A 16508-nucleotide genomic window follows, 5' to 3' on the forward strand; every position below is an offset into this window, starting at 1 on the left:
GAGCCAGAACTCAACACACGGAGAGGAGACCTCGGAAAGAGGTAAGTATCCCCAGGTATGCTGGATCCTTGGTTGCTGCTGGCTTTGCTACTTCCCCCGTGGTTTGCCGTGTCAGGAGGCCTCACACTCCCGTGCTGGGATAAGCTAGGTAGGGATCTAGAGAGAGCCCAACAGGAGGGACGTAAAGTTTTGATGCAGCATCAGGACAGTTTTTCAGAGTCAGCATCTGATAAAGGGGAAGAAAAGAGGCCAAAAAGAAAAAGGGGAAAAAGACAAAAGGATTTTAAAGAATTAAAGCAGGAGGGACTGCAGCCCTCACAAAAACAAAAGGAAGAGGGGACCAAGGAGCCCTCAAAGGAAGTGACGCAGAAAAATTCTTTATACCCTTCATTGGAGGAATTTTCTAATCGATTTTCCGCCCTGCACGTAGAGGGGGGAAATCTACAGGATGACTTTGAAAGTCATTCGGAGGGAGAGGAGTCAGAGGAAGAAGGGGGGCAGCTTGATCCAGGTGATGCTGAGGACTTGGAAAGGGCAGCAGCTGAATATGAGGCAGATAGGTATGGAGACTGGCGTGCTTTAACGGCCGGCATACAACCTCGGCAAAAGAAAGATGGTCAGGCTGGCCCTCGCCCGTCGGCCCCCCCTCCGTATCAGGGGGCAGGGCGGAGCCATTTCATAAAAGGAAGCACCTGGTCGCGGCTGGCGGCCGCGTTCCCCGTCTTTGAAAACCCTATTACTGAGGAGAGAACTTTCGAGCCAGTGTCTTATGCCCAGCTTAAGGACTTGGTGGAGGCAGTCCGGACTTATGGAGTAACGGCTAATTATACCATAGCCTTACTCCGAAAGCTGACTGTTAATGCTATGACGCCTACGGACTGGTTCGAGGTGGCCCGCACCTGCCTTAACCACGGGCAATTTCTTGATTTTCGATCTATTGTTCATGACAAGGCTCAAGCTCAATCATTCAATATGATAATTTTACCCGAGCTGCAAATTTGTCTAAACAATTGTCAAGTTATCTTTTAGGTAATTGGACTGGCGAGTTTGATGAGATGCTGGAGCAGCTGTGGATTGCCATTGTGATTGTTAATTCAACGCGAATGGATCCCGGATTTGTGGAGGGGCTCCAGTCCTGGATTTCCTCCACTGTTTCCTGGTTTAAGGAGTGGGTGGGAGTTGGAATATTTTTAGCTTGCTGCTTGGGCGGATGCGTGGTCTGCCTATGGTTGGTCTGTCGCCTTCGAGCCCAAACCAGTAGGGACAAAGTTGTTATTTCGCAAGCATTAGCCGCCTTGGAGAGTGGATCCTCACCCCAAATTTGGCTGTCGGCCCTGAGAGGTCATTAAGCCTTATCATTTCGCATAGCCCTAGCACCCCGAGGGATCTGGGGATCCCATTGCACCGGGACGGGTATGTGACTGATAATTTGGAACAGGGTGTAAGGCAAACGCACTGCACTTGGGCAAACGCACTGCACATGGGAATCACTTCCTGGCGTAAGCCCAAGAAGAGCACGTTGGGCTGCAAGTGGGTTGATGCCCAAGATCCCACCTCTGCAAAAAAGGCATCGGATGGGCCTGGTCGTCACTGGGGAAGGCGCCCCCCAGGCGAAGGCCAGTGCAAGGTCCTCTCTTTGAGACAGAGGCCCGACCTCTACTCTTACCTGTTACCAAAACAAAAAGGGGGAACTGCAGGGAGCCGGGACAAATGCCATTACAAGTTGGCGCCCGCTTCCTTTCAGCCTAGAAGTAAACAACTCCATATTAGGCAAGTGCTTGGCGGGGCTGCGAGTCCCCAGCTGTGCGTATGCACCATCATTATAAATCCTGAGCCAATCCCGTGGCACCTGGTGACGGTAGAAGGCGGACAGCCAATCCTGAAGCGACCCGTGTTCCAAACCCTATATAAGCGGCTGCATTTCCTTGCTCGCTCTCTTGCGCTCAAGCTCTCCCTTCAACTAAAAGGCTCTCCAATAAAGTGTGATCTGAGAAGACTCCTGGTGTGGTGGTCGTTCTTCCTCGCTGGCCGAGAAGGCGTTCGCCGCAATTTTCCCCAACTTCAGATCACCAATTCACTAGGTGGGCTGCTTCAGACCTTGTAGATATGGCTGTCCATGTAAAGCCATGTTTTCAGAGTGGGTCTTTTGAACGGACATCAGGAAAAACGTAACCAAAATGCCTCCACTGCTTGAAAACATTAAGACATAAGCTCCCCACATTTTCATTTCCTATTGTGATGCTTTCCCTGATTTTCACTAGAAACAAACTCTTACAGGAAGCTCCCATCTCTGGAGCACTGTTCTCTGTGTACTGGGGACAAACCTGATCATCTCTGATCTCAGGAATCTATGTGCAATCTATGTGCACTGCTGTCCCTATTCTGTTTGCAAGAGCTAAACAACATCACCAAGCTGTGTTCTGGACACTAGGTTGGGTTTCTTGTCAGTAATATTTGACAGTTTACCAAGTACTTTCATGTCACGTTGCAGTTCTTTCACCTTGTGAATTTATGGTTACTGTTTCCGCCAGTTGACACATAATACCATTGATATTCACAGAAGTTATATGACCTGGCTAAGTTCTATCACTCTTGGATCCTACACTACACCTAATACTTATCCAATGTTACAAGGAAAGAAAAATGAAAGCTCCTGACATAAATGTCTTTGCATTTCTTTATACCCACCTTTAACTGATGGTATTAGGGTTTCAACTCATGTCTTTGCTCTCACTGGGCAGATGCTTTACCTCTAACCCCTTTTGCTTTAGCTATTTTATTTCTTCTTTGGATATTTAATATTAGCATCCATTGGTATAAGGGCATTGCATTTTGGCATGTTCATAAATGCATCCAGTGTATGTTGCTTAGACTCATGTCTTTCACTACTCTCCCTCATCTCTGTTCCTTCCTTCCCAAACCAATTTCAGCAAACTTTACTGTTCTATTTTTACAGTATACATACGGCATTTGGACCCTGTTCACCCCCCTGTATACCCTCCATTCTCCATCCCTCTTCCATTCGTATCTACAGCCCAGGAAGGACTTTCCTTTTCAGTTTCCTAATAGTCATTTTTGTTAAGGCCATCTTAATTGCTCAAAGGGGTTTCACCATTGTATTCGGTTCATACATGTATCAGCTTTAGGTATTTTGCATATATTAAGTTTCCGGCTGCTGCTTGGGTCTAGCCACAGACTGTAATCCTCCTATCTATATACCTACCATGTATCTGAGTTGGCACAGGCACACTTCCATGCCTCCTTTCTTGGTTGACGTGAGGCCTCACTAACTTTGGACAGGGTGGCTTTGTGCCATGGTGCCCCTACTTTCTCCCTCCTATGCACCCAAGATGACCCTCAAGAACCTCCTTATCCTGTAAATATGTCTTTTTTAAAAGCTGTTGCTTGTCTCAAAGAGAAATTCTACTCTCTGTGTCATAAAGCCCTTTTTTTTTGTCTTTGAGTGGTATTTTTTGTCTCCATGATTCACATTTCAGCTCTATGCAGATTACTCAAATCTCTGTCTCTGAAGTTCAGGTGGTGTTTTGGATCACTTAAGAAGCATCTCTTCTTGATCATATCACTCTCCAGATACCTTACTCTCTAGATGTCACATCCCTCGCTAGACATCCAGGCAGGTAGGGGCAGCTCTCTAGCAACTGTGAGGCCCTGTGTTCAGTGCCTCTAAGTGAAAAACGTTACAGAAGAGCATCTATTTTTTAAAATCCTGATATTTGATCATTCTAAAATAAGATAATAAGAACTGATCCTCTTCTATTAATAAATGCTTATGGCTCACAGAGTACACCAGAGGAAACCTCTGAAAATTGAAATAATGAGCTTGCAAACGTGGGGAGGGAAAGCTGGCCTGAATTATTGGAATCAGAATCTGTTGAAAGCAATGCAGTATGATTAGCTTCAATACTACGATCAGTCAGGAATCAATGAAGTCTGTCTCAGGAAGCATCTACTTAATGACGCAGATCCTTGCTTTATAGGTAAATCTTAGTGCCTAAACAGCATGGTATACTGGAATCACAAGGATAACACATTCTGTATATACAAGTTACAAATGTTCTCTTGAATTCAATCTTGCAGACTGTTGAAAGGTGAGTTTTTACTTAATTTAGATCAAATTGTCAAAATCGGAGTATTAGCAGTGCCTGAATTAATCAGGCTTTACTACATTCAGGGAGACAAGCCCTTTGAAAAGGAAAGAATTTAGTCTAAAGTCCCAAGGAAGACTTTTAAAAATAAAAAAAAAATGGAGAGAACAGTAAATATGCTCTTTCAAATATACTAGAGATTATTTATTCATCAAGTTGATATAAGAAAATCTCCCTTCAAAGCCTTGGGTTTCATTTGTAAATTCCTCAAGGACATGGGTCACAGTCTCTCCCTGCCCTGAGAGATTTCTACACCTCAACAGTGGCATGTGGGCTGTGTGTTCTGGGAATCACTGTCATCAGACCAGATGATGAGAAGCAGTGCTGTGAGGTTTCAGATACATCATCTCTTCTGCTTCTTTGTCAGTAGCTGCATGAGAGCATTATGAGGAGGGTACTCACTGATTCCGGGTGCAGGCTGAAAGTAATTGGCTGGCCCCCATGCTGGAAAAATAAGAAAAAGGGAATTCATATGTTATCTTCACATTTAAAGGTATTTATAGAACCTTTGGTGCAGAGATGTCTCAAAACCTCTAAAACTTGGTATAAAACAACAACAACAACCCACAGCTGTATGGAGGTGGGAATGGGGAGTTAGTCAGCCCTTGTGTTCCTGAGCCTGATCATAGGGATGACAGCTTTGTGCCTATGGTCTAAACAGCAGGAGGTGGGAGCAGGGGAAGATGGGAGTGGGTGAGCTAGAAGAGGGTCATTATGTAAACATTTCTTTGGATTTATAGCAGAGCCAAGGCAGGTCAGCCCTTGAAACTATTAGCTTCAACAACAACAAACAAACTGAGCTGTGGCTCAAATGGTAAAGCCAGACTTGAGTATAAAACCTAAAGGATAGGGCCCACGCTGTGAGTTCAAGCCCCAGTAACAGCACATACAAAATACAAAGATTGACATTTAGGCAAATCAAGTCATGTGGTTTAAGAATTGATGAATTTATTAAGTCTCTGTCCTCTGTCCTACTCCACTTAAATAACCTACTGTCCATATGTCTCATTTATAATATTGCTTTCCTAACCCTATTTGAGCTCCAAATCCTTTTAACTCATATTTTCAACCAATCTTATGACAAATTACAAATGTATTAAAATATACTAGGTATACTTCCATTGGTGAGAAGTTCTATTATTTTTAGCATGATTTAAAAAATATATATCCAAGAACATTTTTGAATAGAACTGATAAGAATTGCCTAGTATAACCATTCTTTGATTTGTTGTGTTTCTGGGTCTCTATTAAGAAAATTTCGGCCTGTGCCAAGGAGACCTAGGGTTTCTCCTATTCCATCCTGTAATGTTTTCAGGGTGTCTGCTTTGACTCCAAGTTCTTTGATCCATTTGGAGTTGATTCTGGTACAGGGTGATATATAAGGATCTAGCTTTAGTTTTCTACAAGTAGTTAACCAATTTTGCCAGCACCATTTACTGAAGAGACTGTCTTTCTTCCATTCTATTCTTTTAGCTCCCTTATTGAAGATTAGATGGCTATAGGTCTGTGGGTTCATTTCTGGGTTTTCAGTTCTATTCCATTGGTCCTGAGGTCTGTTCTTGTGCCAGTACCAAGCTGTTTTGATTACTATGGCTTTGTAGTAGAGTTTGAAATTTGGTATTGCATGAAATTGCAGAACTTCTGCATGGCAAAGGATATAGCTAGCAAAATCAATAGAAAGCCCAAGGATTGGGAGATCTTCACTAGCCACACAACAGACAAGGGTCTCATATCTAATTTATACCTGGAACTCAAAACATTAAATCCCCCAACAACAAATCCTCAAAGAAACAACTGCCTAATAAATAATGGGCTAAAGACTTAAAGAGAAACTTCTCTTAAGAGGAAAGAAGAATGGCCAATAGACACATGAAGAAATACTCAACCTCCCTAGCTATAAAAGAAATGCAAATCAAAAGAACATTGAGATACCACCTCATCCCAGTTAGAATGGCTATAATCAAGAACTCTAATAACAACAGATGCTGGAGGGGATGTGGACAAAAGGGAACCTTACTGCATTGTTGGTGGGACTGTAAACTTGTTCAACCACTTTGGAAAGTAGTATGGAGGTTCCTCAAAAGACTCTACATAGAGCTCCCCTATGACCCAGCAATCCCACTTTTGGGCATTTACTCAAATGATTACAAACAAGACCACACTAAAGCTACCAGCACAACTATGTTTATGGCAGTATTATTTACCATAGCTAAGATATGGAACCAACCTAGATGCCCCTCAGTAGATGAATGGATCAAAAAAATGTGGTATATATACACAATGGAATTCTATGCCTCCATCAGAAAGAATGCCATTGCCCCATTTGTTAGGAAATTGAAGACTTGGAAAAAATTATATTAAGTGAAGTAAGCCAGGCCCAAAGAAATATAGGTCCCATGGTTTCCCTTATTTGCAAAAACTAGTGTATGTCTGAGACAAACAGAAACTGTCAGACAAGTTGATGTTAGGCGAAATGAACCCCAAGATAAGGATTCAAATGTTTTTTTCCTTTCTTGAGATTGTTTCCAACATATTTATAAGATGATTTCTTTGTTGCTTTGTATTACCTCCCCCAGGGGATAAACCCTGCTTTCACTCTATTTGATGTTGATATAATTTGTGGAGGGGAAGGGAGAAAAACAAACTGTTTAAATAGGGATACAGGTAGACTCATTATAACAATGAGATGTACAAGGCATTATGTTGAAAAATGAACTTTACAACTTTGGCGGAGTGGGGGCTGAGGGTGGTGGTGGTAGGGGGGTGTAGGGTTGGGGGGGGTGGAGAGTGGAAAGGATGGGAAGGGGAAACAAAGGAGGAGGCAATAATGCTTGATAAGAAATGTACTCACTATCTTGCCCATGTAATTTTAACCCCTCTGTATAGTATTTTCACATTAATAATAATAATAATAAAAACTAGAACTAGGAGAGTTGAGAGGATGGGTCAGATTGGGACAGATAGGAGAAAATGATTTAAGGGCTGACATTGATCAAGATGCATTGTACTCACAAACTGACATGCTGACTTAAAGCCACTTTGTACAATTACTTGAGGATAATAAAAATAAAAATACATAAAAATATATTTAAAAGAAAAGAATTGCCTAGTATAAGGTATCAGCAGCTCTCCTTGATTTAGGAATTTCTGAATTTTGGATGAGGGTATTTATAAGTCATTTATAAAGCTCATCAATAAGTTACAAGTCCTTTAGTACAATTGATCTCCACAGGTTGGAACTTGATACATAATCCACGGCTCCAACCCACTTTAATGTAATTGCAACTCTCTGTTTATGCGTTGACTCATGTAACAGCAGCGTGATTAAGGTCACGCTTTCATGGTTTAGTGATAAGAATATTGTTTAGGTGAGAGCCCAGAATCTTCCTCCATACAAAATTGATTTTATCCAGCTTATTTTCAGTGTTTATTTCATCTCTCACTTAATCATGAGAGGAAATTAAATTGGCACAGAAAAAATAATAGACATTGAGAATGTCAAATGCCTCTGTTTCTTTATCTGTTATGATAGCCTGGTAAGTTGCTTATTGACCGTATGATGGATTGTTCTCATTAGGTATTGCTTTTAAGCTATCTGGCTTACGATGATCAAGACATTTCCTCAAAGAATGATGACATGACAGATGTTTTCCTCTATCTCTATAATGGCTCAATCATAAAAGCCAGGCAAAGTCAAGTATGAACTTCTTAAGTGTGTCTGAAAACTTGACATTGAGACATAATAAGGAGAGCAACTCAGGTATTGGATACCTTTCCTTGGTCTTGCTGATTGAAGTATAGTATTTATTGTATCACTCTTGTACTGTGCAGCAAACCTGGGCTCAAAAGGGATCCAGTATCCAGCATGCATCTGTATTGAGTTAAATTATATTTCTGAGAGACAGTTCTTAAAAGCTCTGTTCAAACAAAATGAAAAGTTTTGTGAATTGTTTTCCAAGAAAAAGTGTTCTGCTCTACTTCCTAATAATATTAATGGAGTGTACACCTCTTCAAAAGCTTTCTCCATACTGTATCTTCTAAGTCACTGTAATTTTTATTTCTATTATAGGATAATTAGTACCTAAGAGGATGGCCTCACTTTGTACCTACAGATTGGTTTACTGGCTACCCGATCATCCATTTAAAAGCTGTGAAAGCTTTTCTATGATCGACCTCATGTCCCATATGTTTGGTTCTTACATTGTGTTTACAAGATTAAATAGGAAATCAAGACCTATTTAGTGGCATAGATGATCTACTGAAAAATCGCCCTATTTTAATAGGAGTTATTTTACTTTCTGTGTCAAAGCACATTCATCTGTGGAAACTTGTTGTAAATCCTGGAAATGACTAGGTTGAGATCTGATGGAAAAATCAATTCTCTTCTTTTACATTTTTATTAACATCAATTAGTTGTATAAGAGAGTTTCATTGTTGCATATCTGTATATACTTATAATATGCCTTGATTACACTCACCCCAAACTCTCTCATCTCCCCTTCCCATCAGTATCAACAAGCTTCATTGTTCCATTTTCACACATGTATCTATTTACCCTCCACATTAACCCTCCTTCATTCTCTTTATTTATTTTCCCCTTTTCATTAATTCCCAAACCCTGGACAGGATTGTTTTATAGCTCTGTCCTTCATCTTTTAAGTGTATGGTAACTGTCCAAAGAGGACTCATAGTTGGTATTTCACGTGTGTATGTGAAGTTCTTTAATCAGGTTAAATGCTTGCTTGCTCTTACTTTCCCCAGCCTCCCTTCTCTCTATTATCCAACATCTTTCAATGGGTCTTACTATTCTATCTTTATTCATGGATGTAATGTAATTCAATATTGTTCATTCTCTAACATTCTCTTTAAAAAGTAGCATTTCACTAGTCTTTATCTTGAGGGTTAGAATATGTAGCCCAAATAGTACAAGAAACTGGGTGGAGCTTATACTCTATTGGGAGAAAATAGATATGATATATATATATATATATATATATATATATATGTATATAAACCTACATACATGCATTCACACACACATACAAGTGTATAATTTGTTGACAGTAGGATTTGAACTCCAGGCCTCATGCTTGCTAAAAGAAAAACACTCTACCATGTTCCCAACCCTTTTTAATCTTTCGTTTGTTTATAGGATACATTGTTAGGCTTTTGCTCTGGGTGGTCATGATCCTCCAAACTCTTCCTCTCTAGTCACTAGGAATATATGAACCATAATCCTCACCTTCTTTTAGTATCCCTAACATTTATTTACTGGGCTAACATCCAACTAGAAGACCTCTATCTGCTTTCCAGGTAGCTGTATTATAGGGGTGAGCCACTGTGCCTGGCATATGTAATTTATTGAAAGAATTCAAAGAAATTCGTTTACACAATAAATTGGTAAAGTTGTTTGCTTTCATCCTTCCTTAATAAAAAATATAAAGATAAGAAAAACTGAAATAGGGGTTAGGGGTTTAGGCCAGTGGAAGGGCGCCTACCTGGCGCGTGCAAGGCCCTGGGTTCCGGCCTCAGCCCTGGGGCGGGGAGGGGGGGGGGGGAGGGGGGGGGGAAGAAAAACTGAAATAGGATTACATTTGGAATGCCAAAGCCTATTCTCAGCAGTTTTCTTTCTCTTTTTTCCTCAGCTTTATCTTACAAAAATATGATTATCAATACCCTGTCAGTTCTACACCCAGATATTCAGGTGAAAAAAATGTCATTGCAGTGAAGTTTAGGTTCTTTGTTTTCTAATATTTGGTTGCTGGATTTAAAAGTTTATCCCTGTATTTTCTTCTGAGATATTGACTTGATCTAACCTTACCATTTTTCTCTTCCTTTAAAATTGCCTAGATGCACAATTATGAAATCAATAAACACAATAACAGCTAACATGTCCTGAAGACTGCTTATTAAATACCAAACAGGCTGCCGAGTGCTTTATGTGAACCTTATCTAATTTAATATTATAAAACTCTCAGGGGAATACAATAGAAATTTCTGCATATGGAATACAGCTTCATACTCCCACCCATAGCTACCCACTACCTTCCATTTCTACATAAACCATACTCATAATCATCATCTGTATTTCTCAGTTTTAGTGGTTTCTTTGAGTTAATCCAGGTATCTCTTAACTTCATACCTCACTGGTTCAAAACAAAAGAGGTTTCAGCAAACAAATTTTGGTTTGCTGAAACTGCCAAAGAGAACTCTTTTTTTTTTTTTGTAGTTGTGAAACTGAAGAAACCCTGAAAAGGCCTCACCTCTCCTCAGCAAACAATAAGCAACACAGAATAATTTGTAATTCAATGGTCCCATGGGGTTCCTAAGGGTAGAATGGAGCTTAAGGAAATCAGTGATGACAAACAGCAATTCAACCCAGGTAACTTGAATCTCACCTTCGACTTGCTTCTAGTTCTTTGGTTTATAGGTTCTAGCTGTCACCAATGCTTTTCTGGGTTAAGACTATCTAATTGTCTGTTTTGAAGAATTTCCTTAAGTCCTAGAAGGAATAGTTTTAGGGTAACTGTTTGAAGACACCCCATAATAGATTATTATGACTTCAGTTTATGTTAAATGTTTATGTTTTTCCCCCTTGATATTTTCTAAAGTAGTTTCTGCAAGAAGAAAATTAGAAAGATATTCATTTTTTCCCTCTGATATTGGGGTTTGAGCTCAGTCTTGCACTTGCTCAGCTTGTTGGCTGGTTTGGTGCTCTACCACTGGAGCCATGTCTCCAGCTTGGCTTTGTGCTAATTATTTCAGAGATGAAGTCTCATGGACTTTTCTGTTGGGGCTGGCTTTGTTCTATAATGCTCCATATTTCAAGATACTTGAGTAGCTAGAATTACAGGTGTGAGCCAAAATTCATATAAAGGTTAAGAACAGCTCTCCTTTCAATCAAATTATGTTCAATTGTTCAAAATGTCCGTGTACATTCTAAGTTTTTAAAGTAGTTAATTAATTTTTAACTGATTTAATTTTGAACACGACTAGATACTGTTAAGATTTAAGCCTTCTTTCGTATACAGAACTATCCTACTTCAACATTTTGCTTCATGGGGCTGAGAAGCATAAAATCAGACAGCTTATTTTATGAACGTTACAAAGTGAGTTAATCAGAGATACAAATGAAAAGGAATGAAGGAAGAGAGAGGGAGTAGCAGTGTTTGTGACAGTTGCTTCTTTACAGGATATCACAAACAAAGCCATGCTTTATTGTAAGGAGACAGGTAGAAGGTGTATTTAAGCCAAGCTCCTAGTGCTTCATAGTATATGCTGTGTAAACAGAGTGGGAAGCAAATATTATTCTGGGAAAATCTGAGAGACCAGGAGACCAAGAGACAGAGTCTGCAGGGAGAATTGCATTGAAAAATATCTCAAAAGCCTGGTTCTCAATGAGCTGAGGAAAAACCATTCACTTAGCTTCTCTGAGCTTGATTACCTATCTATAGGATGTCTTAATGCCTGTTTTGGAGTTAACATTCGAAGACACAAAACAAAACCAATTCTTTATGACCAGGCAGTTACCGTGTTTTGTACTATTTATGTGACATTTACTAAATGTCTCCCTAGTGTTTTCTTATGTGTCATCTTTCAGGATGCTCAAGGCAGTTCCTCAAGAGTGATAGCCTGGCAAAGGACACAGCTAGCAAGAAAATAGAAAGCCCACAGAATGGGAGAAGAGTTTTTTTACTAGCTGTGCATCAGACAAGGGCCTCAAATCTAAAATATACTTAGAGTTCAAGAAATTAACATCATCAAGAATAAACCCTCAAAGAAACAATAGCCCAATTAATAAATAGGCTAAAGACTTAAAAAGAAATCAGAAGAAGAGATAATGTCAAATAGACACGTGAAGAAATATTTGATATCTTTGGCCGTAAAAGAATTGCAAATCAAAATAACATTGAGATTCTATCTCACCCAGTTAGAATGACCATTATCAAGAAAACTAACAGTAACAGTTGTTGGCAGGGATGTGACCAAAAGGGATCACTATTATACTGTTGGTGGGAATGTAAACTTATTCAACCACTCTGGAACTCTGGAAAGCAGTATGAAGGTTCCTCAAAAGATTAAACATAGAGCTCTCCTATGACCTAGCAATCCCACTCTTGGGCATTTATGCAAATGACCACAAACCAGCCCTCACTAAAGTCATCAGCATAACCATGCAACTCAAATGTCCCTCAATGGTGAATGATCAAGAAAATACACACACACACACACACACACACACACACACACACACACACAATCACACACACACATGCACTGGAATTCTATGCTTCCATCAGAAAGAATGAAATTGTACCATTCATGCAGACATGGAAAGACTTGGAAAAATTATATTAATTGAAGTAAGCCACACCCAAAGAAACATAGGATGATCTTTGAAAGTATAGTTTTTTAAGATTATCTCTTTGTTGCTTTGTATGTCCCTCCCCCACAGTATAACCCCTGCTTTCACTATATTTGATGTCAGTATAACTTGTAGAGGAGATGGGGAAAAACAAGTCGTTTAAGGATACAGGTGGACCTGTTGCAACAATGAGAAGTACAAGTTGTCATGTCGAAAATGAGCTTTACAACGTTGGTAGGGGGGAGGATTGGGTAGGGGAGCAGGGGAGGGGGAGGATGGGAAAGGATGTGAAGGGTAAACAAAGGAGGAGGCTGCAATGCTTGATAAGAAATGTATGCATTATCCTGCCCATGTAATTGTAACCCCTCTGTACAGTGTGTTCACAAAAAAATAAAATAAAATAAAAAAAAGAAAGCAAAAAACAAAAGAAACATAGGATGCATTTTTGGTTCATTTGTTGTAACTAGAATGAACTTATAAATACACAAGTAAATACACTGGATGGTAAAAGACAAAAAATACACTTTGACATGATAAATTATGTAGAACTTCACTTATTCATGTGAGACCAAAGGAGAGGATCACAAAGGCTCAATAGCTATGTGCATATGATCATGTAAAGGTATGTTTATCAAAATGAACTCCAAGAAACGTCAACAAGCTTTTTCATTTTGCTTTTTGTTTTTGTTTTCTCCTTCGTTGCTATTTTTATTTTCTATACCTTTTGTCTTGTATATGTAACTTTATCTGTTTTGAGGAGGGCAAGGGAGAGCACAGAAATGGTGGGACAAAGGGTAAACAAATGCATCAGTGATACTCACTAGACATTATATTGTCAGAGGGGGAAAACTGGGAGAAAATGAAGGGAGAGTTGACAATGTTCCAAAAGAAAAGTATTCATTACCTGAATTGTATAACTGTAACCCCTCTGTACATCACCTTTACAATAACAATAATAGTAAAGAGTGACAGGCTGACAAGAGCCTGCATTAGCTACTCTTGCTACATCTATCTATCTGTCTATCATCTATCTATCTATCTATCTATCTATCTATCTATCTATCTATCTATCTATCTATCTATCTACCTATCTACCTATCTACCTATCTATTTATCTTATCTGTCTATCTATCTGCCTGTCTGCACATCTGTGTGCCTGTGTGTCTGTCTATCCATCCATCTTTTCTTTATTTTGAACTTCTATTTTACTTCTCTAAATTTTACCATCCATGTGGGCTCCTCTTGTTGGATCATGCACAGCTGGACTTGAAGGAAACATGTAATTTCTTTCCTTAGCACATCTGTCCTGAGGAACTTGCACAAGTGTATCTAATACATGGATAGATCTTCTAGCCATCCAGACGTGCATCCTCTGTGAACTTTCCTTCCTCATACTTATTTCCAATCACTTCTGATTCTTTTTTTTTCTTTTATATCATTTGAACCTTCAGCACTGCAGCCACTTGTTCTTTGCCCACTGATATCAGGATTATAGCATCTCTCCCCAAACAGTAGGTACTGTCTAAGAAGTCCCAGAAACTGAGTTCACAACAAACTCTTACAGTCCCTGCCCTGATTAAAATGCAGTGACACACCATCCTCCATCTTTCCTATAGTAGTCAGTAGAGATCTCAAGTCAAAGAAGAGGTGATACTATTAATAAAATACCAACTCCATTTCCACCTTTCAGAATATGGACCTTTTGACATTGGAGACTCCTTCCCTCTCTTCCCTCTGTCTCTTCCTCCATTTCTCCCTTCCTTACTCACTGAATATTTGTTTCATTCACCTTTCTCTATTTGTGAGTTTGTTATTAACATTCCTAAAAGGCAGAGGCAATATTACATCCAGTAATCATTCAAAAGCAGTAAAAAATTAAGTTGCTAAAATTTGTTGTTAAATTACTATGAGCTAGCCATCGGGCTAAAGGCTTGACAGAGTGTCAATCCATTTTGTCTTTATGAAAATTCCAGAAGCTAAAACAACTGTCATGTCTGTTTCACACATATGGTGAGCAAGTTGAGAGAGGTTAAGGTCATGAGACCTGAGGGTTTTAGGAAAGATTCCTGTGCTAGCAGCATGGACAATAAACCTGCCCTCTTCACCTTTATACTTGATTTCCTCTATGAACAGACATAGGTGCATGGCATACAAAGGGTATATATGGAACATTAGCTTTATTTCCTTTGCAAAAGACTCCATAAGTAGTACCAGGGTGCTGCAGCAATGCTTCCAACCACATTGCAGGCTCTACCCAAAAGAAGTTGGGTGACCTTTCCCCCTTGTGAACCTTTCACTTAATTTGTAAAACAAACACCAAATAATACCCAGAATCCTCCCAGGTACACATTGACTATATATCTGAGGGAGAAATATGTCAATGACTTCCAGCTTGCTATCGGTTCATTTCAATTGCAATGATTGTCTAATTGTAAAACCCACACCACCATCACAAGTTTCACAATATGCAAGCAATCAAGATCAAAGTCTCAGCTTCTCTATCATTCTGAGCTATGGTTGCAGGTGTTACTCATGGATGAGAAATGTGTACTCTTATCTAATTTTGCTTTGGTATAGGTTTAGGCTGGAGAGGACAATATACTTGATTTAGGAAGATAATTGCATTGTTCTCTTTCTTTGACATTTCAGGACTGCTTACCCAGCTTAATCCACATCAATACTTTTCTTTGGATTTGAAATAAAATCTTTTTTTAAAAAATATGTCTATGCTACAAATCCTTTCTGGGTAATCACATCTTATTATGTTGACTTTGATGAGGACAATGTTAACACTGGTGATTGTTAAATCTTTTACCTCTCTCACAGGTCCAATATGAAGACTTCTTTGTCTCTTCCACATGGGCTCCTGTCCCAGTGTTTCCTTTCAGACAATGCATCAGTCACTCAAAGCAGAGGCTTAAAAATTCCTCTTTCACTTATCTCATGTCAATGATAACTATGTTCTCCTGATAAGTTTCCAAATACTTACAAATCTACACACATCTCCTCTTACAATTCCTTAGTTTGCATCCCCCATTATCTGTCCATCCAAATAATCACAGTTGACATTCAAGAAATATCTTTGGTTGAGTAGATAAGGGTCACTTCAAAGGTAAGATACACAACTAGAAATCCTGTCCCTGATCTCCTCATGTTCTGCCACATCGCAGCTATTTTTTGTCATTCACCAAATTGCTCAGGCCTAGGATTTAGGCTCATTTCTTATCACTCCTTTCTCTCTGTCCCATATCCCTTATGTATTACTTCAAAAAGATGTTCTAAAACTGATAGCATTATTTTATTTCTACCCAACTCCGTAGTCCAGGCCACTTCATTTTTCTCCATGTTTACTTTCATAGATAACTAAATTGTTTATCTCTATTTCTCCACTAGAGTGTTCCAGGCCAGAAGGTTTAAAGGGGGAGGTAGGGATTATCTATCTTAGTCCATTGCTTAGAATTGACAGTGATTTTCCATTGCAGATATCATAAAAATACACACTCTTTGCCACAGTGTAGAAAAGCCCACCCAATCTGGATGTTGTCCACACATTCACCTTGTTCACTATACTCTACCCACACTGACAATTTCTGTTCCTTCCTTCCAACAATCCTGTTCTGCTTGAACCTTCTCTCTCCTTACTCCCACTTCTCTCACATGCCCTCATGGCTGGTTGCAACATACTGCTGAGGATTCACTTCAAATGTCTACCACTATAGCTGGAGGAGTGCAATGTGCATAACCAGTTAACTTCACTTCTACCTCTTCCAATGATGTAATGACTCACTAAATACTGAAAACCAGGAACCCAGTGAAACAAGTTGTTCAAAATTAGAGAAAAAAGCACTTGAAAAGTTAAAGTTGTTGCTTTGAAATACTGATCTCAATTCCTGTGAATATGTATCCAGTATTAGGCGTTCTCTTTTTAATTTTTTTTGAGGCAGCATCCAGTTTATCTGGGACTTTTTACTGCTTTC

At 39.4% G+C, this 16508-nt stretch overlaps 1 protein-coding gene across 2 annotated transcripts in view; it reads right to left on the reverse strand.

Moving 5' to 3' along the window:
* Chst9 (carbohydrate sulfotransferase 9) overlaps window positions 1-16508 on the reverse strand; it is a 229525-nt gene that overhangs the window by 103433 nt on the left and 109584 nt on the right. For both annotated transcript variants that reach the window (XM_042675358.1, XM_042675357.1), the window contains one exon: window positions 4569-4610. In XM_042675358.1, the coding sequence (XP_042531292.1) occupies window positions 4569-4610 (42 nt within the window). The remainder of the gene's footprint in view (window positions 1-4568; window positions 4611-16508) is intronic.

Source organism: Dipodomys spectabilis, unplaced genomic scaffold (assembly GCF_019054845.1).
Source record: "Dipodomys spectabilis isolate Male_0828 unplaced genomic scaffold, ASM1905484v1 ptg000024l, whole genome shotgun sequence".
NCBI lineage: Eukaryota > Metazoa > Chordata > Mammalia > Rodentia > Heteromyidae > Dipodomys > Dipodomys spectabilis.